The sequence below is a fragment of the Podarcis pityusensis genome (assembly GCF_964106645.2).
Source record: "Podarcis pityusensis genome assembly, chromosome: 10".
NCBI lineage: Eukaryota > Metazoa > Chordata > Lepidosauria > Squamata > Lacertidae > Podarcis > Podarcis pityusensis.
The window spans coordinates 1,829,619-1,848,361 of record NC_138035.1 but is presented as its reverse complement, the minus strand read 5'-3'; the positions used below and the strand labels follow the sequence as shown (position 1 = coordinate 1,848,361).

The 18,743-nt window shown below is 48.6% G+C and overlaps 2 protein-coding genes across 3 annotated transcripts in view; one reads left to right on the top strand and one right to left on the bottom strand.

The window, feature by feature from the left end:
• LOC308486250 (uncharacterized protein) overlaps positions 1-18,743 on the bottom strand; it is a 214,247-nt gene that overhangs the window by 161,121 nt on the left and 34,383 nt on the right. The window lies entirely within an intron of this gene.
• On the top strand, positions 229-16,830 carry LOC308486199 (uncharacterized protein). Of its 2 annotated transcripts, none has more exons than XM_081022703.1 (5): positions 229-244; positions 8,553-8,634; positions 8,882-8,964; positions 9,441-9,567; positions 13,519-16,829. In XM_081022703.1, exons 2-5 carry the CDS (start codon positions 8,574-8,576, stop codon positions 16,089-16,091), a joined length of 2,844 nt encoding a protein of 947 aa, XP_080878829.1. In that variant the 5' UTR covers positions 229-244; positions 8,553-8,573; the 3' UTR covers positions 16,092-16,829. The 2 variants fall into 2 exon arrangements, with proteins under 2 accessions (XP_080878829.1, XP_080878828.1); XM_081022702.1 differs by lacking the exon at positions 229-244 and adding an exon at positions 7,941-8,363 and having other exon boundaries at positions 13,519-16,830.

Here is an 18,743-nt window from a genome sequence, read left to right as displayed (position 1 = left end):
CCCTTTACCTCTTTGTCCTCGCTCCCGATTCTCCTTTCCTTTCCCGCAACATCCACCGGGCGGGGGTTCCCTCCCCTGCCGCCCCACCTTTCCTTTCCAAAGCGCGCTCCCCTAGAGCTACGCCGCAGAGCAGCAATCCGGCGCAGAAGCTCCACGTCCGGGAGAAGAAGGGAGGTTGGGAGGGGGGCTCTCTCCGCTCATTGCGGAAACAGAAGCCGGATTGGAGGAGGAGCAGAAGGAAGAGGTGCGACATACGGGGGGGGGGGGTTGTGGGGGCGGGGTGAGAGGAGGATGTACCGGGAAGGGAGGGATAGAGGGGGGGAGGAGACGAAGGTTTCCCCCCTCCCTTCTTCGTTCAGGGGATCAGGAGAGCGGGGGAGGGGCTGATCCTGGCAATCCAGCTGCAAAGTGGGGTCCCCCCCTACAATGTTTACATTGAAAATCCGTCCGGAGGGGCCACCCCAAGACGAGCAGGGGAGGGACAGGGGGGTCTCTATCCAGGCGTCCCTCACGTCCGTTAACCCTTTCATGGCCCACCTCTCTCCGTGGGGAACCCACAGCGCCCCAGGGATGCCTGAGGGGGGGGAATGGGGCGACAGCGCTTCATTGGGATCCCCTGGGTGGGCTTCCTAAGGGTCCAAGGAAAGCCCCCTTCGCAGCACGCGTGCCGGGATCCAGGCCCCACGGAAGGCGCTTGGGGGAGCTGGCGGGGGTCTCTGGGTCCTTTTCTCCCCCTCCTCCCCCCGCAATCCCTTTACCTCTTTGTCCTCGCTCCCGATTCTCCTTTCCTGCAACATCCACGGGGGGGGGGGTGTTCCCCTGCCGCCCCTCCTCCCCTTTCCGAAAGCGCCCCCCCCCCGAGCTACGGGGCAGAGCAGCTCCACGTCCGGGAGAAGCAGGCAGGTTGGGAGGGGGGCTCTCTCCGCTCATTCCGGAAACAGAAGCCGGATTGCGGGGAGGAGCAGAAGGAAGAGGTGCGACATACGGGGGGGGGGTTGAGGATTGTGGGGGCGGCGTGAAAGCAGGTTGTGCCGGGAAGGCAGGGAAAGAATTGTTTGCGGGGGAGAGAAAAAGGTTTTCCCCCTCCTCACTTACTTCTGGGGCTCAGGAGAGCGCGGGAGGGGCACTCCAGCTGCAAAGTGGGCCCCCCCTACAATGTTTACATTGCAAAATCCTTCCCTCCCCCCGCCCCACACGCCATGATCTTAGATCCATTCCATGTTTTAGGTATTGGTGCAAATTGAGCAGCGGGTTGGGCTCTGTGACTCCTGTGTTACGGGGAAAATGGGGCTTGGGCTTTTGCACACACACACACACACACACACACAGAGAGAGAGAGAGAGAGAGAGAGAGAGAGAGAGAGAGAGAGAGAGAGAGAGAGCCGACACAATTCCTCCCTTGTGTCTCCGTCGGAGGTAACACAATGCGGCCCGGAAGAAAGCAAGGCAGCTGTTGATCTGTTTGCAGGCAGAGCCCCCCCCCCTCTCCATGCGAGGAGTGAAGCAGCCCAGAACTAAAGCGCGTTGCAATTTGTACACCCTCAAATAATCGCCCCCCCGTCACAGAGAGAGCACCCCAAAAACATCCCCGGTTGTGCCACAAAGTGAGTTGTACATGGAAATCAGATCAGAGTCCGAGTTCGTGTTTTGGCAACATGACAAGTCTGTCTGTCCGTCGGGATGCCTGACGATTCCTGCTCGCTGCCTTTTCCTGGCCAGCCGGAGAGATCATCGGAAAGGGTGGATTTCTTGACTCCAGAATCCATCATCGGAGACCCGTTTCATTCAGGCCTAGAGATCTGCTCTTTCGCCCAGTCTGCTTGGATCATGTGGATCATCAATGGATCATCCATGATGTCATACCCATCTCACGGAGGGGGCGGGGGCTCAAAATGAATCTCCTGCCACGTGTCTGGGGGAGTCTGGAGGCTGACGGGGGTCAGACAGGGCTGCTGTTTTGCTCTCCGTACTATTTCAGCTCAGGTTTTACTGAAATGGGTGGATTTATTGAAGAAACGGGGCTACGCTGTAAAGAGGCAAATGTGTATACTTTGTTACCACCCAGTGAGTTGTGTTGCAAAGGCCATTTGCAGAAAGGCTCCTATTGTGTCACCTGCGGCTACATGCCGGAGTTTGGGTCTTTTTGCGGAAATGTGTCTGTGTAAATGCACTCATCCCCATGCATTTACAATGGCAAGACATTAAATCCCATGAGATCCACAAGCACCAGAACCATAAGCCCACATAGGAGTCCAAAAGCACAGAACGAAGCAGCCCTTAATCCCTGCCTAGCTAGCTGTCAAAAGCTGGGTGTCCAACAACAACAACAACTTTTTTTGTACCCCACCCATCCAACTGAATTGCTCCAGCCACTCTGGGCGGCTTCCAAAAGAATAAAAGAAAAGATAACCCAACATAAAACATTAAAAGCTTCCCGATACGGAGCTGCTTTCAGGCGTCAATGGAGGCCGTATAATGGTTTATCTCCCTGACATCTGGTGGGAGGGCGTTCCACAGGGCAGTCACGACAACCCAGAAGGCCCCCTGTAACCTCACTTCTCGCAATGAGGCACCTGCCAGAATGAAGCAGGGCCACCTGGAGGAATTTTACCCTTATGCTTTCTGTATAATCAGTTAGCCATATATAACCATATATAACCATATAGCACCATATATCCTTATAATGCTTTTTATCCATGTTTGAATCATGAAGGCTTCTGCAAAGCTTAGGGCAAAATGCTTAGATTTGAAAAATCCAAAATGAACTCTGCCCCAGTTCTCTCCCCTTGTTCTTTTCAACGTCTCGCTAACATAAGGGGGGAAGCAATACATCTGCTGTGCTGGCATTTTCCTCCTGTCCAGACAGGGTCCTGAGCAGCTAAAAACAGGAAGATGCTAACCGCAAAATGTGTCGGAATCAAGCCTAGTCAGAGGAATTGGCCACTCTCCAGGGGCCCGGCTTGAATTCCTTGTTGACCTCCCCGTCTGCGTCTCCCGGCAAGATCAGGTGAGATCTCTATGGCGATCCTCCTCTAGCGTGAGAAGAACACACCACTCCTCCCCTCTTCCCTGCCATCCCCAGGGAGGGGAAAGAGACACTCAGAAATGTATTTACATGCCTTTATTTCTGTCTTTTCCAGCAGTACAGAGAAACATATCTGCACTCTCTGAACACCAACTGCAGAGAGAGAAACTCCACCCCTGTACTTCCAGTACAGGTCAGACGACACACTGAGCTAACATCCGCTGCTCAGTACAGTGAATAGACTGTCCCTTTGTTCCCACGGTACAGTCCCAAACATCAACATCCTGTCTGGCTCTCCAGCCAGCTGGAGCTCGCTGCTGCATTGCTCCTTTTTCGTAACATCCTTCCCCAAAAGAATCAATGCGTGTTGTTGCGAGCAAAGCGTGATCCAGAGAAGAAAACAAACAGTTGTTATACACATAACACTCCCCTGTTGTTTCAGTTCCACCCTTGGAACTCCCTGCCACTGGTTTCCCCAGTGTACCTCTCTGGTTGTCTGGCTTCCAAGGAATGAGTGCTTCTGCATTACCTTGGTTAGCAACTCTCCGTTGTGTCTTTGTCTCTGACTTGGACACAGCTCCAACCTGTCCTCGGTTGTGTACAACAGCAACACATGCAACAGCTAAGTTAGCAAATTCTTTTGAGTACCTCTTGGGTGGTACAGCCTTTGTAACCCTCTCAGACCTGCGTATGAGGTGCTGATCCTCTCTGCTCACTGGTTCAGCCTCTGGACTCTCAGGAGAACCAGTACCCATGGTAAACAGTGGTTCATCCTTCATCTGTGAAGGCCTAGCAATTATGTGAGATTTCCTCTCAATGACTGTTTCAACTGAGCTCTTTGAGCTATCACTGTCACTCTCAGTACCAGTAATCAGTAAAATCATCATCATCATCTGAATCGTCCCCTGTGGGAAATGTGTGAACAATTACTCTCTCCTGTTCAGGAGCACTCTCTAGAAATTTTGTGAGAATCACCTGACCAGATTCAGACAAAATTACTCTGTAGAGACCCTTTTCATATCCCACAAAAATGCCTCTGGCATTCGAAAGTTGGTCAAGACTAAAACTTTCCTTGTTGGGCCGAATTGCTGCGATAAAGATGAATGTATTGCCAAAAATGTTGTTTCTGTTTCAGACCCTACAGATTGTGGACAGAGTGGAATGTTTTACAAAGTGGCAGAGAGATATTTCTAAATTTGTCTGGCAGGGCAAAAAGCCCCGAATAAAATTTAAAATACTAACTGGTGCTAAGGAGAGAGGGGGGTTTGCCCTGCCAGATTTGAGGTTGTATTATGAATCTGCAGCTTTCTGCTGGTTGAAAGATTGGCTTCTTCTTGAGAACACAAAATGTTCCTGTTTGGCAGATGTTGCGTAGGGGAGCTTAACGGCTGAATACAGTTCCTTTCTCCTTTTTATTAGGGGAAAGGTCGGACTAATGTTCAGACTGAAGAAAGCAGAAGTTGGGAGGGAACTCTTTACATGATCAGGGGGCAAGGCTTGAATGCGCTCATTGGTTTTATTTTTGCTGCCATGTGCGATTGTATTCGATTATGTCATGATCTATGACGTATGTACTCAGATATAAAGCCTCAGGGCGCTAGAGCTGGGCGGCCCAGTCTCTGGAAAGGATTCCACAGGGTCAATTATTGCTCAGCAATAAATATCACTTTCTTTTTCTCCACTGCTGCGTCTGTCAATTCTGGGACACAATTTGAGTGGGTCACTGGTACCTTAAAAATCCTTGCTACAAGAAGGCCCTCGGAGCTGGACCTCAGTGTCCGGGCTGAGCGATGGACGTGGAGACGCTCCTTCCCTTCTACTGGGCTGAGACCATTTGGGGCTTTCAAGGTCGGCGCCAGCACTTTGAATGGTGCTCGGAAATGGACCGGGAGCCAGTGAAGATTTCTTAGGACCTGTGTTCAGGGACCAGCTGTTAGGGGGCCAAAACTGAATGTATCCCTTGCCGGAAGTAATCCATAAACCTCTCCTCCTCCGCCTTCTCGGGATGCCATTGGTGCGCGATGCTCCGGCTCTCGGGAGAGGGAGAGGCGTGAGTTGGGTGCGCTCGGCTTGCCAAGGGTTAAACGGAAACGAGCTAGATTCCTAGAGAGGAAAGTAAGACGGGGGGGGCAGGGTCCTCCAGAGCGAAAGCCCAACCCCTCCCTTTCCTGCAAGAAGTCGGGCGTGTGGGGGTCCCGTTGGTTCGGCTCTGCAGAGGCTGCCTGGGGGGGGGCGCCTGCTGGGATCCGGTGAGTCTCCTCTCTCCCAGGATAGGGCCCATGGGGAGAGCGGGGGTCCCAGCGCTGCATGGCGAGAGGGGGGCAAGTCAGGGCGCGGAGAGTCGCAGGAGGGCGGCAGCTGGCTCTTCCTTTGCATGGATGCGCTGCTGGCCCCTTGGGGAGGGGTCTGGGGTCCAGGAGCGGGGAAATGCATGCAAATAAACCCCATTCAGATGTATGGATCAGTCCCCTTGTATAACAGAGGTCGTCCGTGGATGGAAACATTTGGACATGAAATATACCCTGGTCCCTAAAATCTCGCCTGTGCAAGGAAAGAAGACGGAGGGCAGAGAAGAGAAAGCGCTTCCTCTTGCAGGGCAGAGTAAAACCTGTGGAACTCCCTCCCACAAGAGGCAGAGGCCACCAGTGGTTGCAGGAATTGATGTATAGGTTGGGGGGGTTGCCCCTCCAGCAGATATCATGCACATGCAGCCCACTAGCAAAATCAGCACAATCACTTTTGTGACTTTTGTGATTTGTCCCCACAAAACACTTCATCACAGTTTCTTCCTGCCTATTCAAATGGCCTTTGCTGCACAATACGAAATGTAGCAATTCAGTGATTAATGTATCTATGTACTGGCTCACTGGGGAAACTTCAGAACATGTGAGCTCAGCTACTCAGCAGCCCCTCTGCCTGAGTGATAATCCCTGGCATCCTGATACCCGAGTGCCAGACAGGTAGCCATTCCAGAAATACCAAACCCAGATGAAGACAACTTGGCTGGGAAACAGGGAAATGTAAATATCTCCTTTTTTTCACTTGATGGGTGTTTGGTGGAGAGCAAGGGGAACCATGGGGCAGGGTCCAGGATGCTCAGATTGCTGCCACCAGACCTCCCCTTTAATGATGTAACCATGAATGTATTAGTGATGTAGTTTGGGGGGATGTAACATGGGGATTAAATGTAAAGGGTAAAGGGACCCCTGACTGTTAGGTCCAGTTGCGGACGCCTTTGGGTTGCAGTGCTCATCTCGCTTTATTGGCAGCTGACGGTTGTCTGCAGACAGTTTCCGGGTCATGTGGTCAGCATGACTATGCCGCTTCTGGCGAACCAGAGCAGTGCACGGAAACACCATTTACCTTCTCGCCACAGCAGTACCTATTTATCTACTTGCACTTTGACGTGCTTTCGAACTGCTAGGTTGGCAGGAGCAGGGACTGAGCAACGGGAGCTCACCCCGTCACGGAGATTCAAACCGCCAACCTTCCGATTGGCAAGCCCTAGGCTCTGTGGTTTAGACTACAGCGCCACCCACTAATAAAAGTTTGGGTTCTCTTTTGTACAGGGCTCCCATCTTGTTCCCCCTTGTGGCAGGTGGGAGTCCTGTGGCGACAGTCTTCAATCAAGACCAAGCCGACTGGCTGCTGTTTGCTCTGGTATTCCTGGCTGGTGTCCTTGTTTTTTGTCCAAGGGAGCCCTCAGATTTCTCCGTTAGCACAATCAAGGTGATGTTCAGAGAGGAGGAGGCTGATCCGTGGAGGAGGAGGAGGAGAGGGCGATGGGGGGCTCCTCTGCTGTGTCTCCCCCATAGGAGGCTGTCATGAGACAAAGGTTCTTGAGAGCAGGAGCAGTAAGGCCTACATCTTTCAAGCCTGTTGGCTGTTAACTGTTAACAGCTAATTGCTGAGTCACTGTAACTCAGGACTCATCTCGAGTGATGACTCATTCTCCCTAGAAAAGTAGCCAGTCTCTCTGTGGACCTCAGGAGCTGAGTAGTATTGCTTTGTGATGTTGCTGTGAATGTGTAGCGGAGTCGCCTTCAAGGGCAGTTCCACACAGAGAGCGTTGCCACCATCCCATCTGGCGCAGAGCAGGGAAGACCAGCGCCATGTCCTCTCTGTCCCAAAAGGTCTGTGGGGTGGGGAACTAGCCTGAGCTGGACATGGGCCTCAAGTGACCATGATGGACCCAGGAGTGCCCTCAAGTATTCATGACTGGGGAGGGGGAGTGTTAAGCAATGTAACGTCATCATCGTTACTGCTTGTTCCCTGCCTGTCATCTGAATTTCCAAGAGCAGATTACAATTTTCTTTAAAAAGCAATAAGAACAGTTGAAAACGCATTACACTCATAGAAAGGCGAGTTCCACTTTATTTGCTTTTGAGTGCTGACCTTTGACCCCACCCACATGTGATTTGGCCCTCAGAAGTTAGCCAGATAAGGAAAGAAAGGGGCTCTGAAGTGGGGTTGGGCAGGAGAGCAACTCTTGAGGAGTCCTGGGTTAGGACCCCCACTATAACCCAATGCTCAGATAACACTCAGTACAAATGACTCACTTGTCAGTCACAGTTCTGACTTCATTCCTTGATTGAAAACTCTGAAAGGCAGGAGCAAAGACCAACAGTTCCCTGCACATTTTGCATGGTCACTTTCCCTCCAGGAGGGCTGGAGACTTACTTCACCTTCTCCTTTTTATAGAAACCTCAGAGTCTGGGTTGTGGTGCAGTCCAGAGCTGGCTCTTCCAAGACTCATACATACTTCCTCGCGGAACATTTTTCTCCTCCAGGCAATATGTCAGTTTTGTAACAGAACAATGTATTCGGTTTGTAGAATTCCCTAGCACCTCTGATTTGGACAGACAGAACTTGGCAGAAGATCAAGGGATTCCTTCATCTCTCTTGGAGGCTTCCTGAGAGCACAGATGGATGAGCAAGACTCAGCTGGCCCTGGAGCAGGAAGAGGCCAGGCCATGGAAACGGGGAGCAGTGGGAGATTCTGGGGGAAAACTGTGCAGAAGATCCCGGGAGAGGAGGACACTCTCCACTCAGAGGTGCAGAGCAAGCAATTGAGGCAGTTCTGCTCCCAGGAGGCCAAAGGACCCCGGAAGGTTTGCAGCCGACTCTACTGCCTTGACCATCAGTGGCTGAAGCCAGAAAGGCACACGAAAGCTGAGATGCTGGACCTGGTGATCTTGGAGCAGTTCCTGGCTGTCCTTCCTCTGGAGATGGAGAGCTGGGTGAGGGAATGCGGAGCAGAGACCAGTTCCCAGGCAGTGGCCCTGGCCGAAGGTTTCCTCCTGAGTCAGGCAGAGGAGAGGAAGCAAGCAGAACAGCAGGTGAGAGAGATTTTTCTCTGGATACTCCCAAGGGGCTCCGAACGTGAGTGAGGGTATCTGAAAATTCTCCATCCTTTTTTGGAAAGCAGCCACTGAATGCTATCAGATTGCCCTTCAGTTTTTGCCTCTGTCATTCCTTTTCTAACTCTTCTTCATATTCTCTGTTTTGAATCTTTGTTGCTATTTCAGAGGCAGGATCTGATTGCAGAAATGGGCCCAGATTCCTCTGAGACCAAAAGGACTCCGTTGGACACCAGAGAGAGGCTGCTGGGTAAGGAAGGAGTCCGTTCTCCATTTGGTCCCTTTCTGTGGATATCAAAACAAATCCATGGGTTCTTTTCCTCTCTTTTTTTGGGGGGGGGGTAGACACTTGGGGCCAGGAGCACCAAGGAGGGAGATGTATTTTTAAACCCAACTAAATTATGAAATGGGTCCAAATGTCCCGATGCACTCAGAAGGTGAGACTTTTTGGAGAGCAGCTGCACTCCTGGCTTCCCACTTACCTCTGTCTCTTGCAGGTGACCAGATGATGCCAGCAAGACCTCCTCTTCCATCTATTCCTGGTGGTGAAGGAGAAGCAACGGCTGTGGAAGCAGCTCAGGTAGAGGGAGGGAGCCCTGTGGGGAAGGGGGCTGAGGGGTGGGGCAGCCAGGGTGCCTCTGGCCCCCGAGGAATCTCTCTCCTCCTCTTGGCTTCTGCCCAAGCTTCTCTGAAGGCATCTTTGTCAAGGGCAGCCTAGACAGAAGCCAGGAGGCTGGGAATGCCATTCGAGAAGCTTAATGTGCTGAGAATAAGGAACAGCCACCTTGCCTTAACTCACCTTCTGACGGTCAATAGGATGATTCATAAGTCATTGTCGTTTCACTTGTAGAGTTATCATTGAATGCTAAAACAGGCTTCTAAGCAGTTAATCAAGCCTCAAAAATAGTTCCCAGGAATCACCTATCTTGTCGCATCAGTTGCACAATGGGGTTTCCCCACCTTCTCCTCCCCCCTTTTAATGCACAGAAAGAAACAGCAATGTGTAGCAGACAACCTTAGTGCTGTCTAAAAAGGACCTCTTCATTTCTCTCTTAGGGTCCAGTGTGCTTTGAAGATGTCGCTGTTCATTTCACAGATGAGGAATGGGCGTTGCTGGATCCTGACCAGAGAGCTCTGCATAAGGAAGTCATGGAGGAGAATCACAGAATTGTGGCCTCTCTCAGTAAGGCTCCCTTGTGGATCATGACCTCTGTTTAGAAATTCCATGCATTTCCTGGTTTTGAGGGAGGTCTGCAGGGCCACTTGCAGCATTTGGGATTCTAATACCCCCCAAATAGACCTTAAATGGAGAGCTATCAGCATGTTTTGACCGTGGACATGATGAAGCCAACATAGACCTTGCTGAGAATGAAATGGGAACATGCTGGGAATCTGAGGTCAGGAGAACACATCTTTGTTGACACAGTCCTGCCTTCTATTGCCCAAAATCTTCCTGATATGGAGCATATGGAAGACATTGAGGGTTTTTCCCCCTAATGGTTGTAATTGTCCACAATTCACTTCACAAACTGCTTGCTCAAGGCACAATCCTGATAGACCTCCCTCTTGGCATTGAAGAGTTAGTAACACATTTGCCTTGCCAATACACTTGTCCAGGTCAGCATCGATGAAGAGGCTGTTGGTTATGGTAGAACCTCCTAGGGAGACAAAATCATCCACCACCTCCAGTGTTTGAAACTCCCATAGGTGCATTTTGCAACAGGGAATTTCATAGACACGAGCAGTTTCTGAGCTCTGCGCGCAGTACTGCACCTAAGATTTCAGATTAAAACTGCGGAGTGGAAGGAAAGGAGGACCTTTTTCTGCCTCCCCACCTCCAGCTACTCTCTGAAAGCTGAAGGAGAGACCTGTCAAGGTGGTGTCTGCTCTTCGCAATAAACACCCTCTGCTCACTCAGAGAGATATTTACAGTTCTTTATTTACATATGTACGAACAAAATAAAAAAAATCCTTCCAGTAGCACCTTTAAGACCAACTAAGTTAGTTCTTCGTATGAGCTTTCGTGTGCAAGCACACTTCTTCAGATACACTGAAACAGAAGTTGCCAGATCCTTCTATATAGTGAGAAGGTGGGGAGGGGTATTACTCAGAAGGGGGGTGGGAATGGGAGATTGGCAGATAGCTGAGATGAGCCTGCTGACGACTCTTAACGACTGTAATAGGTCTTACAGGAAAAGGCAAGGGGTGAGAAGGTGAGAAATGACTTAGTCATGTATAATGGGATAAGAATCCAATGTCTTTGTTCAAACCAGGTCTCTCCATGGTTTTAAGTTTGGTAATGAGTTGCAATTCAGCAGCTTCTCTTTCCAGTCTATTTCTGAAATTCCTTTGTAGTAAAACAGCTACTTTGAGATCTTGTATAGAATGTCCTGGGAGATTGAAGTGTTCTCCTACTGGTTTCTCTGTTTTGTGATTCTTGATGTCAGATTTATGTCCATTTATTCTTTGGCGTAAGGTTTGGCCTGTTTGTCCAATATAGAGAGCTGAAGGACACTGTTGGCATTTGATGCCATACACAATGTTAGATGATGAGCAATTGAATAGTCCCGAGATGGTATGTGTGATGTTGTTGGGGCCAGTAATGGTGTTGTCCGGGTGTATGTGGCAGCAAAGTTGGCATCTGGGTTTATTGCAGGCTCTGGTGCCAGTGTCCGTGTTAAGTCTGGTTGTAGTATTATTGTGGGTTAGGAGTCGTTTAAGATTGGGTGGCTGTCTGTAGGCAATGAAAGGTCTTCCTCCCAGAGCTTGAGAAAGAGAACTGTCATTGTCCAGGAGAGGTTGTAGATCTCTGATGATGCGTTGTACTGTTTTAACTTGGGAGCTGTATGTGATGACTAGAGGTGTTCTGTTATTTTCTTTTTTGGGTCTGTCTTGCAGCAAGTTCTCTCTGGGTATAAGTCTGGTATTTCTTGCATTAAATTTTAATGATTTTCACCCCCCAATCAACCTTACAATGAATCAATCTATGCAAGAAATACATTTTTTGGACACTACTATAAAAATACAGGATGGGCGCATAGACACCACCTTATACCGTAAACCAACTGACCGACAAACATATCTACATGCCTCTAGCTACCATCCCAAACATACCAAACAGTCCATTGTATATAGCCAGGCACTACGTTACAGCCGCATCTGTTCCAATTCTACAGACAGAGACTCTCACCTAAGAGATCTACAGCAAACCTTTTCAGAACTAAAATACCCAGCAGATGAAGTTAGACAACAGATCAACAGAGCCAGACTTATACCCAGAGAGAACTTGCTGCAAGACAGACCCAAAAAAGAAAATAACAGAACACCTCTAGTCATCACATACAGCTCCCAAGTTAAAACAGTACAACGCATCATCAGAGATCTACAACCTCTCCTGGACAATGACAGTTCTCTTTCTCAAGCTCTGGGAGGAAGACCTTTCATTGCCTACAGACAGCCACCCAATCTTAAACAACTCCTAACCCACAATAATACTACAACCAGACTTAACACGGACACTGGCACCAGAGCCTGCAATAAACCCAGATGCCAACTTTGCTGCCACATACACCCGGACAACACCATTACTGGCCCCAACAACATCACACATACCATCTCGGGACTATTCAATTGCTCATCATCTAACATTGTGTATGGCATCAAATGCCAACAGTGTCCTTCAGCTCTCTATATTGGACAAACAGGCCAAACCTTACGCCAAAGAATAAATGGACATAAATCTGACATCAAGAATCACAAAACAGAGAAACCAGTAGGAGAACACTTCAATCTCCCAGGACATTCTATACAAGATCTCAAAGTAGCTGTTTTACTACAAAGGAATTTCAGAAATAGACTGGAAAGAGAAGCTGCTGAATTGCAACTCATTACCAAACTTAAAACCATGGAGAGACCTGGTTTGAACAAAGACATTGGATTCTTATCCCATTATACATGACTAAGTCATTTCTCACCTTCTCACCCCTTGCCTTTTCCTGTAAGACCTATTACAGTCGTTAAGAGTCGTCAGCAGGCTCATCTCAGCTATCTGCCAATCTCCCATTCCCACCCCCCTTCTGAGTAATACCCCTCCCCACCTTCTCACTATATAGAAGGATCTGGCAACTTCTGTTTCAGTGTATCTGAAGAAGTGTGCTTGCACACGAAAGCTCATACGAAGAACTAACTTAGTTGGTCTTAAAGGTGCTACTGGAAGGATTTTTTTTATTTTGACTATGGCAGACCAACACGGCTACCTATCTGTAATATGTACGAACAGCTACAGTTCAAAATCATGCATCTGAATCTGACCAGTCAGATTCGGGGAGCGGCTTCCTTCGGCTCCTTCTCCAACACAGCAGATGTGGGAATCTCGCAAGACGTCTTTGATTCTCTCCTCGCCTGTGCCAAAGGCACCGCTTCCCCTTCTATTCCTGAACTCCCTGGTTGGTGGCAGGGCTCTCCAGTACTGCAGAGCCCTGACACCACTTGACTGCTCTCCGCCTTCTCCTCCCCTACTTCGTCCATTATTTCCCTGTTTTCCCTGTCTGACTGTCCCTGCTCTGATACTCCCCCTTCCCTTGACCCAAGGGCTGTCTGTCCCGTGACATCACTCCCCACTAAGCCCCCCCATCTGTCTCGCTTTCAATGTCTTCTGAGGATCTGAAACCTACAAGTGGTGATATACCTGTGGGTGCATGCATTGTGTTATTGTATGCAAACTCTGCCAGGCTCAATTTCCTCAAAACTTCTCTCTCTGTTCTCCCCTTGCCTGTCTGTCCCGTGACAAGACCTTCTTAAAAAATCAGGGGGTGGGGGTGGGCAGGGGAAGGACTAGACCATGTGAAAAATGAACATATTATTTTAGCTGCTGTTCATTCCTTTTCAGCTTTGTATTTTTGTCATACGAAAGTGCACCTAGACATTCCATTTTTGAGCCCATAACCTAGGTATAAGGTCCTCTTTATGTCCTAGCTTTCCTATCTCTGTTTCTAACACTGACCACCTCTAGTGTGTGGTCAGCAATGTTGATGCATGGAATTCTTCCTCTATCACAAGGGTTAGTGATCAATATTCAATACAGTGGCACTCCATTTCTTCCTGCAGCTCTAATCCATTTCTTTCTTCATTGCAGGTGGTGCTGATTTGGAAATTGAGAACGAGGACGCCCATGACAGAATCCACACAGTGGAGAAGCCATTGCCCCTCTTGGAGTGTGGAGAGAGCTTCAGTCACAGCTCCCATTCGACTATCCACCAAAGAAATGCTATTGGGAAGAAACCCTCTCAGTTCTCTGAATGGGGAAAAAAATTCTGTTGGAATGAAAGTCTAACTTCACAGGAAATAATTCCCACAGGGGAGGACCCACTGAAATGCTTGGAATGTGGAAAGAGCTTCAGTAAGAGTGCACATCTCATTTCGCATCAAATAATTCATACAGGCGAGAAACCCTATCAGTGCTTGGAATGTAGGAAAAGCTTTAATACAAGCAAAACCTTCCGTAAACATCAGAGAATTCACAGGGGGGAGAAGCCATTTGAATGCCAAGAGTGTGGAAAGAGCTTCAGTCAGAGAACCCATCTCACAGCCCATCAAATAATTCATACAGGTGAGAAACCCTATCAGTGCTCAGAATGTGGGCGGAGCTTCAATCACAGGACGACTCTCACGGTCCATCAAAGGATTCACAGTGGTGAGAAACCCTATCAGTGCTCGGAATGTGGGAAGAGTTTCACTGTGAGCTCCCATCTCACTTCCCACCAAAGAATTCATACTGGGGAGAAACCATATAAATGTGTGAATTGTGGAAAGGGCTTCACCCAACAGGCAAGTCTCACTTCCCATCAAAGAATTCACAGTGGTGAAAAACCTTATCAATGCATGAAATGTGGGAAGAGCTTCAGTTGGAAGCAAAGTCTCACTTCCCACCAAAGAATTCACAGTGGTGAGAAACCCTATCAGTGCTCGGAATGTGGAAAGAGATTCTCCCAGAGAGCCAATCTCAGTTCCCACCAAAGAATTCACACAGGGGAAAAACCGTATCAGTGCTTGGAATGTGGAAAGAACTTCAGTCTCAGGGCCCATCTCACTACCCATCAAAGCATTCATACCAGGGAGAAACCCTATCGATGCTTGGATTGTGGAAAGAGTTTCCTACAGAGAGCCGATCTCACTTCACACCAAAGAATTCACACAGGGGAGAAACCATATCAGTGCTTGGAATGTGGGAAGAGCTTCACTGTGAGCACTGGTCTTACTTCCCACCAAAAAATTCATATTGGGGAGAAACCCTATCAATGTGTGAATTGTGGAAAGAGCTTCACCCAGAAGCAAAGTCTCACTTCCCACCAAAGAATTCACAGTGGTGAGAAACCATATCAGTGCTTAGAATGTGGAAAGAGTTTCTGCCAGAGAGCCAATCTCACTTCTCACCAAAGAATTCACACAAGTGAAAAACCCTATCAGTGCTTGGAATGTGGCAAGAGCTTCGGTCTGAAGAAAAGTCTCACTCATCACCAAAGAATTCACAGTGGTGAGAAACCCTATCAGTGCTCGGAATGTGGAAAGAGTTTCTGCCAGAGAGTCAATCTCACTCATCACCAAAGAATTCACACAGGTGAAAAACCCTATCAGTGCTTGGAATGTGGCAAGAGCTTCAGTCTGAAGAAAAGTCTCACTTCCCACCAAAGCATTCATACTGGGGAGAAACCCTATCGATGCTTGGATTGTGGAAAGAGTTTCTGCCAGAGAGCCGATCTCACTTCCCACCAAAGAATTCACACAGGAGAGAAACCATATCAGTGCTTGGAATGTGGAAAGAATTTCCGCCAGAAAGTCAGCCTCACTTCCCACCAAAGAATTCACACAGGGGAGAAACCCTATCAGTGCTTGGAATGTGGGAAGAGTTTCCGCCAGAAAGTCAACCTCACTTCCCACCAAAGAATTCACACAGGGGAGAAACCCTATAAGTGCTTGGAATGTGGAAAGAGCTTCAGTCATAAGCAAAGTCTCCCTTCCCATCAAAGAATTCACAGTGGTGAGAAACCTTATCAGTGCTTGGAATGTGGGAAGGGCTTTGGTAAGAGGACCAAGCTCATGGCCCATCGACAAACTCACAGTGGTGAGAAACCCTATCAATGCTTGGATTGTGGAAAGAGTTTCAGCCAAAGGGCCAATCTAACTTGCCATGAAAGAATTCACACAGGGGAGAAACCATATCACTGCTTGGAATGTGGGAAGAGCTTCAACCAGAAGCAAAGTCTCACTTCCCACCAAAGAATTCACACAGGGGAGAAACCTTATCAGTGCTTGGAATGTGGAAAGAGCTTTGGTAAGAGGACCAAGCTCATGGCTCACCAAAGAATTCACAGTGGTGAGAAACCCTATCAATGTGTGAAATGTGGAAAGAGTTTCTGCCAGAAAGCCCATCTCACTTCCCACCAAAGAATTCACACAGGGGAGAAACCCTATCAGTGCTTGGAATGTGGGAAGAACTTCAGTAAGAGGACTAACCTCATGGCCCATCAAAGAATCCACACTGGGGAGAAACCCTATCAGTGCTTGGAATGTGGAAAGAGCTTCAGTAAGAGGACTAACCTCATGGCCCATCAAAGAGTTCATACAGGGGAGAAACATAGAATTTTAGACCTGCAGGAGACTTCTGGGTCGTCTAGTCCACTGCAGGACTCTCAACTAAAGCATCCATGACATATTGCCTTCAAACTTCTCCTTACAAACCTCCAAGGAAGAGGAGTCCACAACCTTCCAAGGGCGTCTCTAATTTGAAGCCATTGGTTTGGGTCCCAGCCTCCAGAGCCGGTGAAAACAAGCTTGTTCAATCTTCCACCTGACAGCCCTTCCTGTTCCTCAGAAGGCTTGGTTCCCCAACGCTTAATTGTCTTGCTCACCCCCCCTCTGCACACCTCCCAGCTTGTCAAAATCCTTCTTAAATTGGGGCACCCAGAACTGGACACAGGACTCCAGGTGTGGTCTGAACAAGGCAGAAGAAATTGGGGCTGTTACTTTTCTTGATCTGGACACTTGACTTCTTTGGATGCAGCCTAGAATAACAGCCTATTTTGCTGATGTTGACTCATGTTAGTCTTGTGGTCCACTAAGACTCCAGGTCTTTTCCACATGTACTACTGGCAAGCCTGGTATGTCCCATCTTATATTTGTGCACCTGATTCGTCTTCCCTAAGAGCAGAATCTTACCTTTCTTCTTAGTGAAATTTATTGGATGCCTTTATATACCACCTGTTTCTTCAAGGAGCTCAGTGTGGTCTTAAGTCGTTCTCCCCCTCATTGTTTAATCCTGACAACAACCCTGTGAGGTAGGTTGGGCTGTGAAGCCATCATCCAGTGACTGAGTGGAGATTGGAACCCAGGTCTCCCAGTTCCTAGTCCAAAACTCTTAAGCACTGCACCCCACTGGCTCTCGAATGAGACTCTTGGAAAGTGCGTGCATGCGCATTTCCCGAATTTTGCATTTCAGTGCATTTCAGTGCAATGTCTTGGTGTTTGCATTTAAAGTTTTATACACATGTATCAATGACATTAATATAATAATGGTAATTACAGTAGAAGAGTAAATTTTAGGAAATGCTAGATGGTGATAGGGGTAGTTTGGAATGCTGGGATTGAGCAATTGAACGGATCAATTTCCACATAAATCACAAGATCTAAAATATAAAAACAAAACACCAACAGCAACAACCCCCAAATTCAAGAGTCTGTTCAGCAGCCTCAGCTTTTGCAGCTGGAGTCAATCCAGGCTCTGCCCTCCCAGGCTAGGTGGAAAAGGTCTCTAAGGAGAGAGCCCGTCTTCTGGGACTTGCAGTCAAGATGGTTGGCTGCCACCATTGGAGGGTGGAATGGAATGGGGCAGTGGTGGCAATTGTGGAGCAGGGTTGGTTAGACCTGCAGTAGAGAGACAGCATTATAAACCCCGTTGTTGCAGCTGTAGCAAAGTTTCAAAAGAAAAAGAAAAGAAATGAGAACATTTGAAACCACATGTTTAGGTCTATTTTTAAAATAAATCAGTTTAATGAATCGATGCACACTTCCTCCTCTGTTATGTTTGGGGTGAAGTGTTGAAGAGTCCTCTGTGGTGGCAACAGGAATAAAGGGGAGTTTGGCGGAAGATCCATCTCCTAGCCGTGCACCTTGAATGAAACGGGAAGGTGGCCCAGGGATGGGTGGGCAGGGCCAGAGCCCCTCTGAGCAAAGGCTGTGGGGGCTCAACATGGGGAGATAAACTAGAGGACACTCTGAGAGTTCAAAGTGCTTCATAAAAACCAACTCTGCTGTCTTTACAACATCCCTATGAGGTGGACCTGTAGCCTTTCCCCATTAATGTGGGAAGTCGAAGAGAGGAGGAGGAGAGCAGAGAGGGGCGTGAAGCAGAGACTCTGTCCCTCTGCCCTCTTGCAAATTGCACGCACACAATGCACTCTGATTTGCGCTGCTCATTCACATCTGTTTTAGGCCCCCAGGCATTTATTGGAACGGTCTAGGTGCTGATTTTTAAAGTACTTGATGTTGTTGTTGTTGTTTAGTCGTGTCCGACTCTTCGTGACCCCCTGGACCTGAGCACGCCAGGCACTCCCATCTTCCACTGCCTCCCGCAGTTTGGTCAAACTCATGCTGGTAGCTTCGAGAACACTGTCCCACCATCTCGTCCTCTGTCGTCCCCTTCTCCTTGTGCCCTCCATCTTTCCCCACATCAGGGTCTTTTCCAGGGAGTCTTCTCTTCTCATGAGGTGGCCAAAGTCTTGGAGCCTCAGCTTCAGGATCTGTCCTTCCAGTGAGCACTCAGGGCTGATTTCCCTAAGAATGGAGAGGTTTGATCTTCTTGCAGTCCATGGGACTCTCAAGAGTCTCCTCCAGCACCAGAATTCAAAAGCATCAATTCTTTGGCGATAGCCTTCTTTATGGTCCAGCTCTCACTTCCATACATCACTACTGGGAAAACCAGAGCTTTAGCTATATGGACCTTTGTTGGCAAGGTGATGTCTCTTGCTTTTTAAGATGAAGAGTTTGGATTTGATATCCCGCTTGATCACTACCCTAGGGAATCTCAAAGTGGCTAACATTCTCCTTTCTCTTCCTCCCCCACAACAAACACTCTGTGAGGTGAGTGGGGCTGAGAGACTTCAGAGGAGTGTGACTGGCCCAAGGTCACCCAGCAGCTGCAGGTGGAGGAGCAGGGAATCAAACCCGCTTCACCAGATTACGAGTCCACTGCTCTTAACCACTACCCCACACTGGTAGTTTGTCAAGTATTTGATAGTGGTTGCTTTTTTTATAGTTGACGGGATTTAAGAGGGGGCTTTGAGCTATGTGTGCTGCCCTCATACT